Genomic DNA, 12,473 nt, shown 5'->3' on the forward strand with positions numbered 1-12,473 from the left:
CACTGCTATGAAGCCCAGGAAACCTAACAATCAGATTGAAATTAATTTCTACTTACTCCTTTATGACTGCGTACCACACTGGGACTGGCAGTAGACAATAAATGTAATAGGTCCATGGACAGCTCTGAATCAGCAGAAACAGTGTTATCACCACAGCAGCCCCAATGAATATTGTAGGAAGGTGATCACTGGAGGATGGCTGTGAAGCACATGAAATACAACATAGATTTGCAGTGAGGTAGAGTAACTGCCTCTGAAATTACACAAATAAAAAATGTCAGGGAAGCACTGGCATGATCACTTTTAGTGATTTCAAACAGCCCATTCTTTTAAATGTTATGAAACTTTTGATAGGCTCCAAATTATAAAAACAATTTTACAAGATCTGACTAGATGTTTGTTTCTTTGTTAAAGCTTTCGCAAGTTACTGCAAAGGATAAGTATTTTTGATATTTTATTGGGCCCTTTTCACCTACCTTGTCCAGCTGGCAAACTCGCTTGTTTAGTCTTGTGTGGTGTTTGACAATCAGCTCAAAAGCGTAAGTTGTCCACCCCACAAATCCCAGCACCACACTGATTCCCAAGAAGACTCGGTCATAGGTATGATAGTAAGAGAGTCCTTCCAGGGCAAGGTTTATTAATGACTTGCAAAGATTAATCTGCGAGATAAAATGTGACACTGAAAATTATTTGATGCATGAAAGATATTGCTCTAAGGCTGAATTATCATGAAGTGCATTAATCTTGCAGAAATTTTGTGTCAATTATTGCCTATTGCCAGTTCCAGTGTGGTGCACACTAATAAAAGGCGCAGCTGGGAAATAACTTAGATCTAATGCCAAAATTGTCTTGCTTCAACACAATGAACAGATGCAACAAAACGATGCAAAAGGAAACTATATTTCCAATGTAGTGTCACTTCTTTTCCCCCCCAAATGTTTGGCTGCCAGTAATGGCAAAATAATACAATGCAGTTTGATACTGAGCATATTTTGTTGTGGCCATTCTCAACAGGACTTTACACAATTAATTATGACAAGGAAATGTTTCTTAAAAAATAATAAAGCGATTATAATCCAACATTTGCATGGCACTGAAGTCAGGTAAAACCCCAGGTGGAATACGGACAGGAAACTCTCTATAAACTAATCTGTAAACCGGTCAGGAATTTAGGACAACTTGATGGTTAGATGGTCACTCTTACTGATACTTTATATCAGCAATTCCAAAGAACACTAATGAGGTCAGTGCTTTCCTCTGGGGAAGGCAATAACCTTGAAATTACAAGTGGGCCATTCAGGGGCGATGTTAGCAAGCACACCCTCAAACAAATACAATCTGGAACTCTCTCCCAAAAGAAGCTGCTGAGGATTATTGATTTGAAACAAACTTGAATAAATCTGAAATTCTTATTTTATAAAAAAGGTACTAATTAAAGGTAAATAAGTTAAGATATAATAGGGTAGTGGAACAGACTTTGTACGAAGCTGACTGACCTCCTCCTATCTCCAGGTCCCCATGATGGAGTTTTATCTCCATGACCAGCCTAGGATCTATATGTCCATGTTTACATGTAAATGAGGCAATGGCCGAGTGGTTTTATCGTGAGACTACTCTAGAGACCTAGTTAATGTTCTAGGGACTCAGCTTCGAATTTTACCATGGCAGATAGTGGAACTTGGAATTCAATAAAAATCTGGAACTAGGCTGCCAACTCTACATTCTGTAGTAGTGCCAAATTCAAGTGAGCACTTCCAGGATTATAGCCAGGTCCTAAGGATAAAGGGCAAATTGCTGCTGGGCTGAAAAAAAATCCAGGGCTGAAGGAGATAAAAGGGATCAGTTGCGAGAGGCTGCTCCCTTACTAGGAAGGTTTACTAAACTAATTCATGGAATGGGCATGTTATCAGTGGAGGAAAGGTTGGATAGACTAGGCTTACTACAGACTAGCACTACTACAGAATGTAGAGTTAGGTAGTGCCAAATTCAAGTGAGCACTTCCAGGATTATAGCCAGGTCCTAAGGACAAAGAGCAAATTGCTGCTGGGCTGAAAAAAAATCCAGGCTGAAGGAGATAAAAGGGATCAGTTGCGAGAGGCTGCTCCCTTACTAGGAAGGTTTACTAAACTAATTCGTGGAATGGGCATGTTATCAGTAGAGGAAAGGCTGGACAGACTAGGCTTGTGTCCAGATTAAGAGGGGAATTCATTGAAGCATATCAGATCTCAAAAGGAGTCTTGACACGGTAACTGTGAAAAGGATGCTTGCTCATGTGGCAGAATCTAAAACAAGGGGTCACTGTTTAAAAATTAGGGATCATCCATTTGAAATAGGGATGTGGATCAAACTCTATTTCTCAATAAGGTATCAGAAGCAGGGGCTCCGAATATTCTAAAGGGAGAGGTACACAGATCCTTGATTAGCAAGAGGGTGAAATGTCAAAGGGATAAGTGGAAATATGGAGTAATCAGATGAGCCATTATCTTACTAAATAGCACAGAGGGCTCAAGGATGAGTGGCACTCTCCTGCTCCAAATTTGTACGTTGTTTGTATGATACAGGGATTAACCAAAAGAGACTTCTCCCCTCTGCTCCAGCCATCCTAGCTTCCCCAATACCAGTTTACACGATAAAAACTGTCATGCTATCAGTCAGGCCTGGGCCTCCCTCGGCTGCAGATAAAATTGCAATGGGAGAGGGATACGGCACTTGTGTGGCTGTTAAATTAGCAACTAAGGGTCTCAACAGAGGCAAGGGTTGACAGGCTGTCCAAATCCTCCACTCCCCATAACGAGAACGATAGGCTGGGGGTGGGCATGTAAACAATAGTCAGGACAAGCACTGCCCAAGCATCCCACCTTCTATTGCATAGTGGAGCACTGTAAAATCAAGGTCCATGGTTTAAAGCATGCACAAAAGAATGGGAAATGCTTCCAAAATCAATACAAAAAATGAAATTTTCCACTATTAAACTCTTCACAACACTGTCCTAGAGACAGTTTCCATTGTAGCTTTTATCAAGTGAGAAAATAAAACAGAAGCATGGCACGCTGTTTACCAGAACATAAAATTTTTAAGAATAGTAAAGGTAAAAGATAAAATGTGTAAAGTTTTCTTTAAAGTATAGATATCCCAAGGTACACGGTAGTGCGCTGAATGGCTGTACACGATACTTCCTAGACAGAAAACAAGATAGATAATTATTTATTTCCAGAAAACAGTAATAAATTAAAAAATACACTTTAATTTTATGGGAAAAGAATAAATTAGCAGCATTTTATGTTTAAAATGTGCATAAAATTGAACTAACTAATTTCTTAATTTGAATAACTGCACTTTCCATGCAATACTTACTGCTTCATTGTACTGGTGCTGTTGAATATATAGCCGGGCTTTGCGTAGCATGTCCTGCCCTTTGGAAAGGGAAAAGGGTCTAACGAAAGGAAAGAAATAGTCAAAACTGAATCCCCATGTTTAACTAGCTATAATTGAAATTCACAAGAGAAATACACAATATGATTTCTTTTATCAGGTTAACCAACTGAATCAAATCAATGCCCCCAAACAGGACTGACAGATATACACTGAGATTGCATACATTTAGTCTCACCAGCTGACTCTTCCAAATCATTATACAGTAAAAATGGAGGTGATTGCAATATTCTGAAGGCAGTGCAACTGTACAGCAATGTTGTCAATGTCAATGCTAAGTGACATATTAAATAAGTTCTTTCTTGAGGACCTTCAAATGAGCTTCTGATATACTGATCAAAGAGTTTGCTGAAAAGAGCAAAAACATGATTATTCTCCAAGCTTTACGATGCATTTAGAAACCTGATGAAGTTAGAAGACCTGCCTTCATCACTGGAAACCCAAATGGAAGAGTATCACGTGATGTTGAGACAGATAGAGCAATGTAACGAGAGATGACTTTCCCTTGAATCAGTGGCAGAACATTAATATGTGAAAACAATAAAAAAGAATCAGCAGCAGTGAACATAAGCCTATGAGAACAGACAGCAACCAGTGGTGAAGATTATATTTAAAAAAAGACTCAGGACACACCTACCAACATGGCAAGCTAGTACAAATAGTAATTTGATGTTGATTGATAAATATTGACCATAACAACAGGATTAGTTACCCTCCTCTTTGAAATTGTGCCACTAGCTATTTTAGTCACCTGACAGAACAGACAAAGCTGTGGCTTATTGTCTCAGCCGAAAGCGGACACATCCAACAGTGCAACACTCCCTTACGACTGCACTGGATATTTGAGCTCAAGATTCTGCAATGGGTTTGGAACATATAGCCTTCTGACTCATAGCCAACAGTGATACCAAATGAGCTATTGATAACTCTTTCAGAAAATGGGCAGTAGAATACAGTGAACTTACCTTGCTTCAAGAAAATAGAATGTTGGCATATCTGCACCGCCCTCTTTCCCCAGCCTACCCTGATCAAGTAATAAAAAAATTGAGAATAAAGGATTTAATCAACCAAATTTATTGATTCATTCATTAACTGAATGTGGACACTGTAGGCATGACTGACATGTTTATTGTCCGGACCTAATTACAAATAAACCAACTGGTTTACTAGGCCAATTCAGAGGGCAGAGACAATGGGAACTGCAGATGCTGGAGAATCCAAGATAACAAAGTGTGAAGCTGGATGAACACAGCAGGCCAAGCAGCATCTCAGGAGCACAAAAGCTGATGTTTCGGGCCCAGACCCTTCACCTGAGAGGATGCTCTCTGATGAAGGGTCTAGGCCCGAAACGTCAGCTTTTGTGCTCCTGAGATGCTGCTTGGCCTGCTGTGTTCATCCAGCTTCACACTTTGTTATCTTTAATTCAGGGGGCAGTTAAGAGTCCACCACACTGTTACATAGCTAGAGTCGTAGGCCAAGCCAGGTCAGATGGTGGACTTCTTTAACTAAGGACATCAGCGAATGAGATGGGTTTTTATGGCAAATGCTGATAGTTTCAGTTTGTGATCACAAGGATGAGACTCAGCTCCAGATTCTTTTTCATTCATTCACAGGATAAGTGCATGACTGGCCAGGCAGCATTTATTGCCCAAGCCTAATTGCTCAGAGGGCAGTTAAGAGTCAACGACATTGCTGTGGGTCTGGAGTCACATGTAGGTCAGACCAGGTAAGGATGGCAGTTTCCTTCCAAAAAAGGACATTAGTCAACCAGATGGGTTTTTGCTGACAATTAACAATGGATTTCTGGTCATCATTAGATTCTTAATTCCAGTTATTTATTGAATTCAAATTCCACCACCCACTGTTGTGGGATTCAAACACAGGTCCCCAGAATGTTATCTGGTTCTCCAGATTAACAGTCCAACGATAATACCACTAGGAAAGGATTTGAACCAATGTCCTGGAACATTCTGAATTACTGGTCTATGTGTCAATGTCACTACATCACCACATCCACATAAATTATGGTCAAAGGAATTAGTTCTGGTGAAAGGTCACTGGACTCAAAATGTTAACTCTGTTTTTCTCTCTACAGATGCCGCCACACAAGCTGAGTTTCTCCAGCAATTTCTGTTTTTGTTTCAGAATTCTAGCATCTGTAGTTCTTTGTTTTTATGTTAGGAAAATTGGGAATTGATTAGTTACAAATTTCCAATACTCTTAAATTATTAATGTAAAACCCAGAGCCATAGTCTTAAATTGAGGGGTTGATCATTAAGGGCTGCAATGTACAGAAATCACTTCATTGAAATGAGTGAGAACCTTTAGGTTTCTCTACCCTAGAGGACTGCATCATCTCAATCGGTGAATAAATTCGAAGCCAAGGTTGACACAGCTTAGATCTCTCAGGGGGCTGAGGAACATGGGAAGTAGCGAGAAAGTCAGTTAAAGCCCAAGATCAGCCTGGATCACATTAAATGATGAGCAGTCTTGACAAGCAAATTGGCTGACTCCTGCTCCTTGTGTGCTTGACTTGCTTGATTCACTGCAGATTTCAAAAGAGCAAAACTACACCCCATTCAAAAATATGTAAAATACTAGTGGTTTAAAATACTGTAAAAGTTTGTCACTAAATTTGGAAAATATAAACTGATATAAAAGAATCAGCAAGTCAAGAAAAGTAGGTTCTGTCTTTGACATGTGCAAGAGAAAGATCAATGTCATTTACGTAGATTTTCAGGTGACATTTAATATACATGGCCACATCGTGGCTCAGCAGGACGGAGGGCAGGGGGCGGGGCAGTGGCACGATGGCTCAGTGGTTAGCACTGCTGCACTGAGCCTTCTTTCCGAGAAGGATTTTAGGCAATCAGGTGGGTTTAAATGACAATTCAGGAGTCACATGGACACAATTATTGGTACTAGCTTTTCACTCCAGATAGACTATTGCGGGATTTGAGCTGGTATTTTCAGATCATTTATCTAATATCTGGATTACTGAGCCAGTATGCTTTCATTCACTCAGATTAGACACAAATTGTTTTCCGATTTAAGTGTATTTACTATTGGCGTGGGTTAGGAATAGAGGAAAGCATGTTTATGTTTGCGTGTGATATCAAGCTAGATGACACAATAAGCCATGTACAATAGAACAGAAAATTACGAGACACGGACACACAAAATGAGTGGGGGGAAATGATTAGATGGTAGTGCTCAATGTAACAAATCTGCAGGAGCACATCACCAATTTACATAGAAATACAAGTTGATCCAGAAAGCTAGAGTAGGGTGTGAATGAACGAAAGATTCTACTTTGTTTAGGTACAGATTATCTTGAAAACTAGCTCACTAGTCTAAAAAATAATCACAGAAGGCTTGGATAAGTAAGGGGGGTAGAATCTCTACAGTTACACAAAGCCTTGGTCAGACCTCATTTGAATAAATGTGTTCAGTTTTTTGCATCCTGATTTAGAAACAATATATGGGCCTTGGACAAAGTCCAAAGAGATTCGTTAGTACAACTACAGGTATAACGTGATTGAGCAATAATGAAACTGGGTCAACATCCCTGAAGGTGAAAAAGAAAAAAAGTGATTTGACTACAAATTAGGCATATTGAGAGAAGACAGACAGACAGACAGACAGTGGGGACTTCCACTCTGTCCATTAAGATGTCAGGGAGGGGTGCACACTGTGGGGAACACTGGCTGTCCACAGCCATTTGAGGGCCAATAAAGATTGAAGGTGAAATTTCTGTCTCTCAGTGACAGGTACCCACACCTCAGTTGTTGACCAATCAGAAGCTGGCAGCTCTCAAGCACTTGCAGACAGAGTACTGGATTGGGATTTGGGGTGTTTGCAGAGGCCAAGCTGGCAGGCTTCAGTGAGGTGTTTGGGGAAGAGGGGATAAAACTTTGGTGTTTCCCCATCCAACTATTCAACCAGCCTAAAAAGAATCACGTTAGTGCTGAATGGACTTGTTCTGTTCAGGCCATCTGTGCTAGCAAGATCCAGGAATCCCACAAAGAAGAGATCTCACTCCTGCCTAACACTAAACCACACAGAGAAATCTGCTTGGCTGGGTTGCTGGAATGGATCTTTTTTGTTTCCCGTTAAAGTCCAGATGCAGTGGACGAGGCCCTCAAGTATGAACGAACTGTCCACTCAAGTGCCTCGACTGTCCCATTAGCAGGTGATCCACCTAATGCCAGTCCCCACATTCAATTTCACCAAAGGAGCTTAAAACCCAGCACCATGCAAGTCACTTGGCACTTTTGTTCTTATGCTTCCTAATGCTTCCTTTTAGATACCATGGCTTTGTATAAATATAACATAGTGTAATCTCAAATGGCTGGAGTTTGTTTTCTTTTTACATATGAATGGTTTGCAGATATGTACTAAGGTCAGAAATAATAAAACGGTTATACTTGTCCTATCCCAGGCTGCTTTAATTTTCAATATTGTTTAACTTCTGGTGAAAGACGTGTGAGATTCATGCCTGTTGATTTCTCTTGGTCACCACTTTATGGAACAAACTATTGCACACAGTCCAGAGATAAGGAAACGAGACAATGAGCACAGGATAATCACATCTAAACCATTTTAAACTGCAAACGAATGTTTTGTACGAACTACCTAATTTCTGAAATCTTGTTTACCACCTGACAACAGTTATTGCAATGAATCATTCAGTCAGGATTAAATGGATTGATGATGGTTTTGTGTCTGCAAAATATTTCCAGCAAAATACGATTGTATTTATTTGTTTGCTTGGCTCTGTTAAAGACTGTGCGTGGCTGGACTTTGTTGCATGAAATAAAGGATTATATTACAAGAATAATTAGCTGACTCAGGCAGTTACAACACAGGAGGAGGATTTTGAGCACATCAGGTCCAGGTCAGTCAATAAGATAAATAGAGTACCTGTCAAAAGTCAACAGCATTTTATAATCTGCACTTGCACCCTTTTCTACCCATACCTACTCAAAGCCTACCTAAATAAGCAAATCTGGCCAATGGCAAGGCAATCCCATATAAGGCAGCGTATGCATTAGTTAATCTATGCCTGGATAGATTGCACTATCTACCATTTAAAGTTCTACAGGTCTGTTTGCTGAACAAACCTGGCTGCCAATCTGGCACAGCCTCAGTCTTAAAATTCTTATTTCTCCACAGACTTGCCTCTTTGAATCTCTGTAATCTATACTATCATGATCTTGCAGTGCTGATGTTACAAATTGCTAAGAAAGAAAAAGATTCAAAATATAGATTTCAGATAGATACATTAGGTGTTAAAAGTCCTTTCAAGATGAAAGTGACAGTGGACAACACTGGACTATTGCCACTCTTAATGACCTGGAATTATCTCGCCATTATCTCTCCCCCTATATATCCTGCGCTCATGAGCTTTCATCCAGTTCACCTTAAGGAGCAGTGCTCCAAAAGCTTGTAATTTCAACTAAACCTGTTGGACTATAACCTGGTGTCATGTGACTTCTGACAAAACCTACTGAACTGTGTTACCTCAGCATCCATCATAGAAGGAAAACATTTAAAATTCAACTACCTCTTGGGCAACATAACAGGTCTTCTAAAGGTGTGAGAATTCAAAGTTTGTGGAAAGTGAGAAAGAACAGAACAATGTAGTTAAGAGATAACAAGGTGTGGAGCTGGATGAACACAGCAGGCCAAGCAGCATCACAGGAGTAGGAAAGCTGATATTTCGGGCAACGTAGTTAACTTCTTTACCAAATGAAACAATGGCTTATTTAAAATTAACATAGCAGCCATTTTGCTTTGATTGTGATAAAGACAGGCTCCAAAAGCCATTTGTGTAGAGACCAGAAGACAGACACCTTTAAGTAGTCATTGCTTGTCAATAGAGAAAGGTATCCAAGATTGTTGGGCTGAACCAACCTAACATGAATTACATGGATCTGTGCGAGCAAATTCCAGCCAGATGACTACAGAATCTATCACAGCTTCGTAACCTTATGCCAACTTATTTTTTAAACTATTTCAATTGAAGATAATCTTCATGCAAGCCAGCCTACAACAGTAGTAGAGACTGATCTTATTTCCATCTCCATACATAACTTGAGCATAAATCTGTGTTCTTGCTAATAACTTTATCAGTTTTACTTGAACTACAATGGAAGTTTTGCAAATAAATTAGCAACTATGTTAAGTCTGATGTTTTGCTGCTTTTTTAAAAAATTGCTGAAACACAAACTAAAACCGGACCACACAGATACAAATTTAATTCATGGATCACTACAAAGATGCAACCGGTGTCGTCATGAGATTACCAACTCTCCAAGATACTTGCACTTTCTCTTCTGCTTATACATCGCTGATTTAGGTGGCTGTGTCTTCAGTTATCTGGGTCCTGGAAGTTCATCTCTAACACACTCTGTGTCTCTCTTTAAGCTTCTCCCATCACCAAAATTCTACAGAGATAATGGGAACTGCAGATGCTGGAGATTCCAAGATAATAAAATGTGAGGCTGGATGAACACAGCAGGCCAAGCAGCATCTCAGGAGCACAAAAGCTGACGTTTCGGGCCTAGACCCTTCAATCAGAGAGGGGGATGGGGGGAGGGAACTGGAATAAATAGGGAGAGAGGGGGAGGCGGACCGAAGATGGAGAGTAAAGAAGATAGGTGGAGAGGTAGGGAGGGGATAGGTCAGTCCAGGGAAGACGGACAGGTCACGGAGGTGGGATGAGGTTAGTAGGTAGCTGGGGGTGCGGCTTGGGGTGGGAGGAAGGGATGGGTGAGAGGAAGAACCGGTTAGGGAGGCAGAGACAGGTTGGACTGGTTTTGGGGAAGGGGTCAGTGGAAGGAGGGTTGGGTTCCCGGTTGAAGAAGTAGGCATGCAGGCGAAGACGGCGGAAAAACTGCTCTATGTCCGACCGTGACTGGTATTCGTTGATGTGTGGTTGTAGGGGGACAAAGGTGAGCCCCTTGCTCAGGACTGACCGTTCGTCCTCAGTCAGTGGGAGGTCTGGCGGGATGGTGAAGATGCGGCAAGGCTCAGTGTGGCTGTTCCTTTGCAGGTCTGGGAGAGGGAGGCTCTGAGCTGTTGCAGGCTGGATTGCAGTGCCTGGAGGTGCCGGCGCATGGCTGCAAGTGTCTGTTTCAGGACTCGCAGGGAGAACCGCTTCTGAAGGGTCTGAATGTTCTGGGTGTAGAGGTGGTCACGGTTGGGGCCAAATTGGGAAGGCTGAAATGTGGACTGTAGTCCCTTGGGGATGATCTGGTTCCGTAGGCAGGTGCTGAGAAAGGTGATGTGGCTGTGGTACCTGGTTTGCTTCAGGACATGGTCGAGCAGTTTCAAGGCCGAAGAGATTACAAGAGAGTTGCAATGGGAGAGAGATTCCCTGAGGTTGGTCCGGAGGGAGGAGGGTAACTTCTTCAGGTTAGGCATCCCTGGAAGAGGCTTCGCAGTGAGGTTAAAATAGTATCAGAGATAATGGGAACTGCAGATGCTGGAGATTCCAAGATAATAAAATGTGAGGCTGGATGAACACAGCAGGCCAAGCAGCATCTCAGGAGCACAAAAGCTGACATTTCGGGCCTAGACCCTTCAATCAGAGAGGGGGATGGGGGGAGGGAACTGGAATAAATAGGGAGAGAGGGGGAGGCGGACCGAAGATGGAGAGTAAAGAAGATAGGTGGAGAGGGTGTAGGTGGGGAGGTAGTTCCAGTTCCCTCCCCCCATCCCTTCCTCCCACCCCAAGCCGCACCCCCAGCTACCTACTAACCTCATCCCACCTCCGTGACCTGTCCGTCTTCCCTGGACTGACCTATCCCCTCCCTACCTACACCCTCTCCACCTATCTTCTTTACTCTCCATTTTCGGTCCGCCTCCCCCTCTCTCCCTATTTATTCCAGTTCCCTCCCCCCATCCCCCTCTCTGATGAAGGGTCTAGGCCCGAAACGTCAGCTTTTGTGCTCCTGAGATGCTGCTTGGCCTGCTGTGTTCATCCAGCCTCACATTTTATTACCAAAATTCTACAGCCTGGTTTTCCATGTGAAGCCTTTGCTAAATTAAAGCACATGAATGGCAAGCAATCTCAATGGAGCATACAAAGATGGTGAAGGGACTTCTTCCCCAGCTGGGGAGTCTGAAACGCGAGGGACAGTCTCAGGGCTGGAGGCTAATCATTTAGTAGCAAGATAATGAGAAATTACTTGACAACCTTGCAAGATTTTCTTTAGAAATATAAAGGTCAAAAGAGAGGGAAAAGTGCGCTTTGGGCTGCTGGAAAATGACGCTGGAGAAGTCATAACGGGGAACAAAGAAATGACAGAGGAACTGAACAAGTATTTTGTGTCAGTCTTCATGGTGAAAGATACAAGTAACACCCCAAACATTCAAGAGAGTCGGGGGGGGGTCAAAAGGTGAGTATGGTGGCCATCACCATAGAGAAGGTTTAGAAAAACTGAAAGTCTTAAAGTGGATAAATCATCTGGACCAGAAAGGAGATAGCCGAAGAAATAGTCGAAGTGTTAGTGTGATCTTCCAGGAATCACTGGAGTCAGGGAGGGTCCCAGAAGACTGGAAAATCACTAATGTAACCCTTCCCCATTTAAAAAGGGAGCAAGGCAAAAGATGGGAAATTACAGGCCAATTAGCCTGACTTCGGTCGTTGGTAAGATTATAGAGTCCATTGTGAAAGGTGAGATTTCAGAATACTTGGGAATGCATGGAGAAATAGGGCAAAGTCAGCATGGTTTCATCAAGGGGAGGTCATACCTGACACATCCGTTAGAATTCTTTGAGAAGGTAATGAGCACGTTAGACCAAGGAGAGCCAATGGATGTTACCCACCTGGGCTTCCAGAAAGCCTTTGACAAGGTGCAGCCCAGGAGGGCACTGAATAAGATAAGGGCCCATGATGTTAGAGGCAAGGTGCTCGCATGGATAGAAGATTGGCTGCCTGGCAGAAAGCAGAGAGTGATGATAAAAAGGGTCCTTCTCAGGATGGCAGCCGGTGACTAGTGCTGTTCTGCAAGGGTCAGTGGGACCACAACTTT

General features: G+C 42.1%; 1 protein-coding gene across 9 annotated transcripts in view; it reads right to left on the bottom strand.

Annotated features, from left to right (window-relative positions):
• The window catches only part of pign (phosphatidylinositol glycan anchor biosynthesis, class N), a 101,401-nt gene that overhangs the window by 42,180 nt on the left and 46,748 nt on the right, over positions 1-12,473 (bottom strand). For all 9 annotated transcript variants that reach the window (XM_059651990.1, XM_048520779.2, XM_048520744.2 and 6 more), the window contains 3 exons: positions 3,355-3,433; positions 477-659; positions 57-199 (listed from right to left, as the gene is read on the bottom strand). In XM_059651990.1, coding sequence (XP_059507973.1) covers positions 57-199; positions 477-659; positions 3,355-3,433 — 405 coding nt within the window. The remainder of the gene's footprint in view (positions 1-56; positions 200-476; positions 660-3,354; positions 3,434-12,473) is intronic.

The sequence above is a fragment of the Stegostoma tigrinum genome, chromosome 2 (assembly GCF_030684315.1).
Source record: "Stegostoma tigrinum isolate sSteTig4 chromosome 2, sSteTig4.hap1, whole genome shotgun sequence".
NCBI classification, from domain to species: Eukaryota; Metazoa; Chordata; class Chondrichthyes; order Orectolobiformes; family Stegostomatidae; genus Stegostoma; species Stegostoma tigrinum.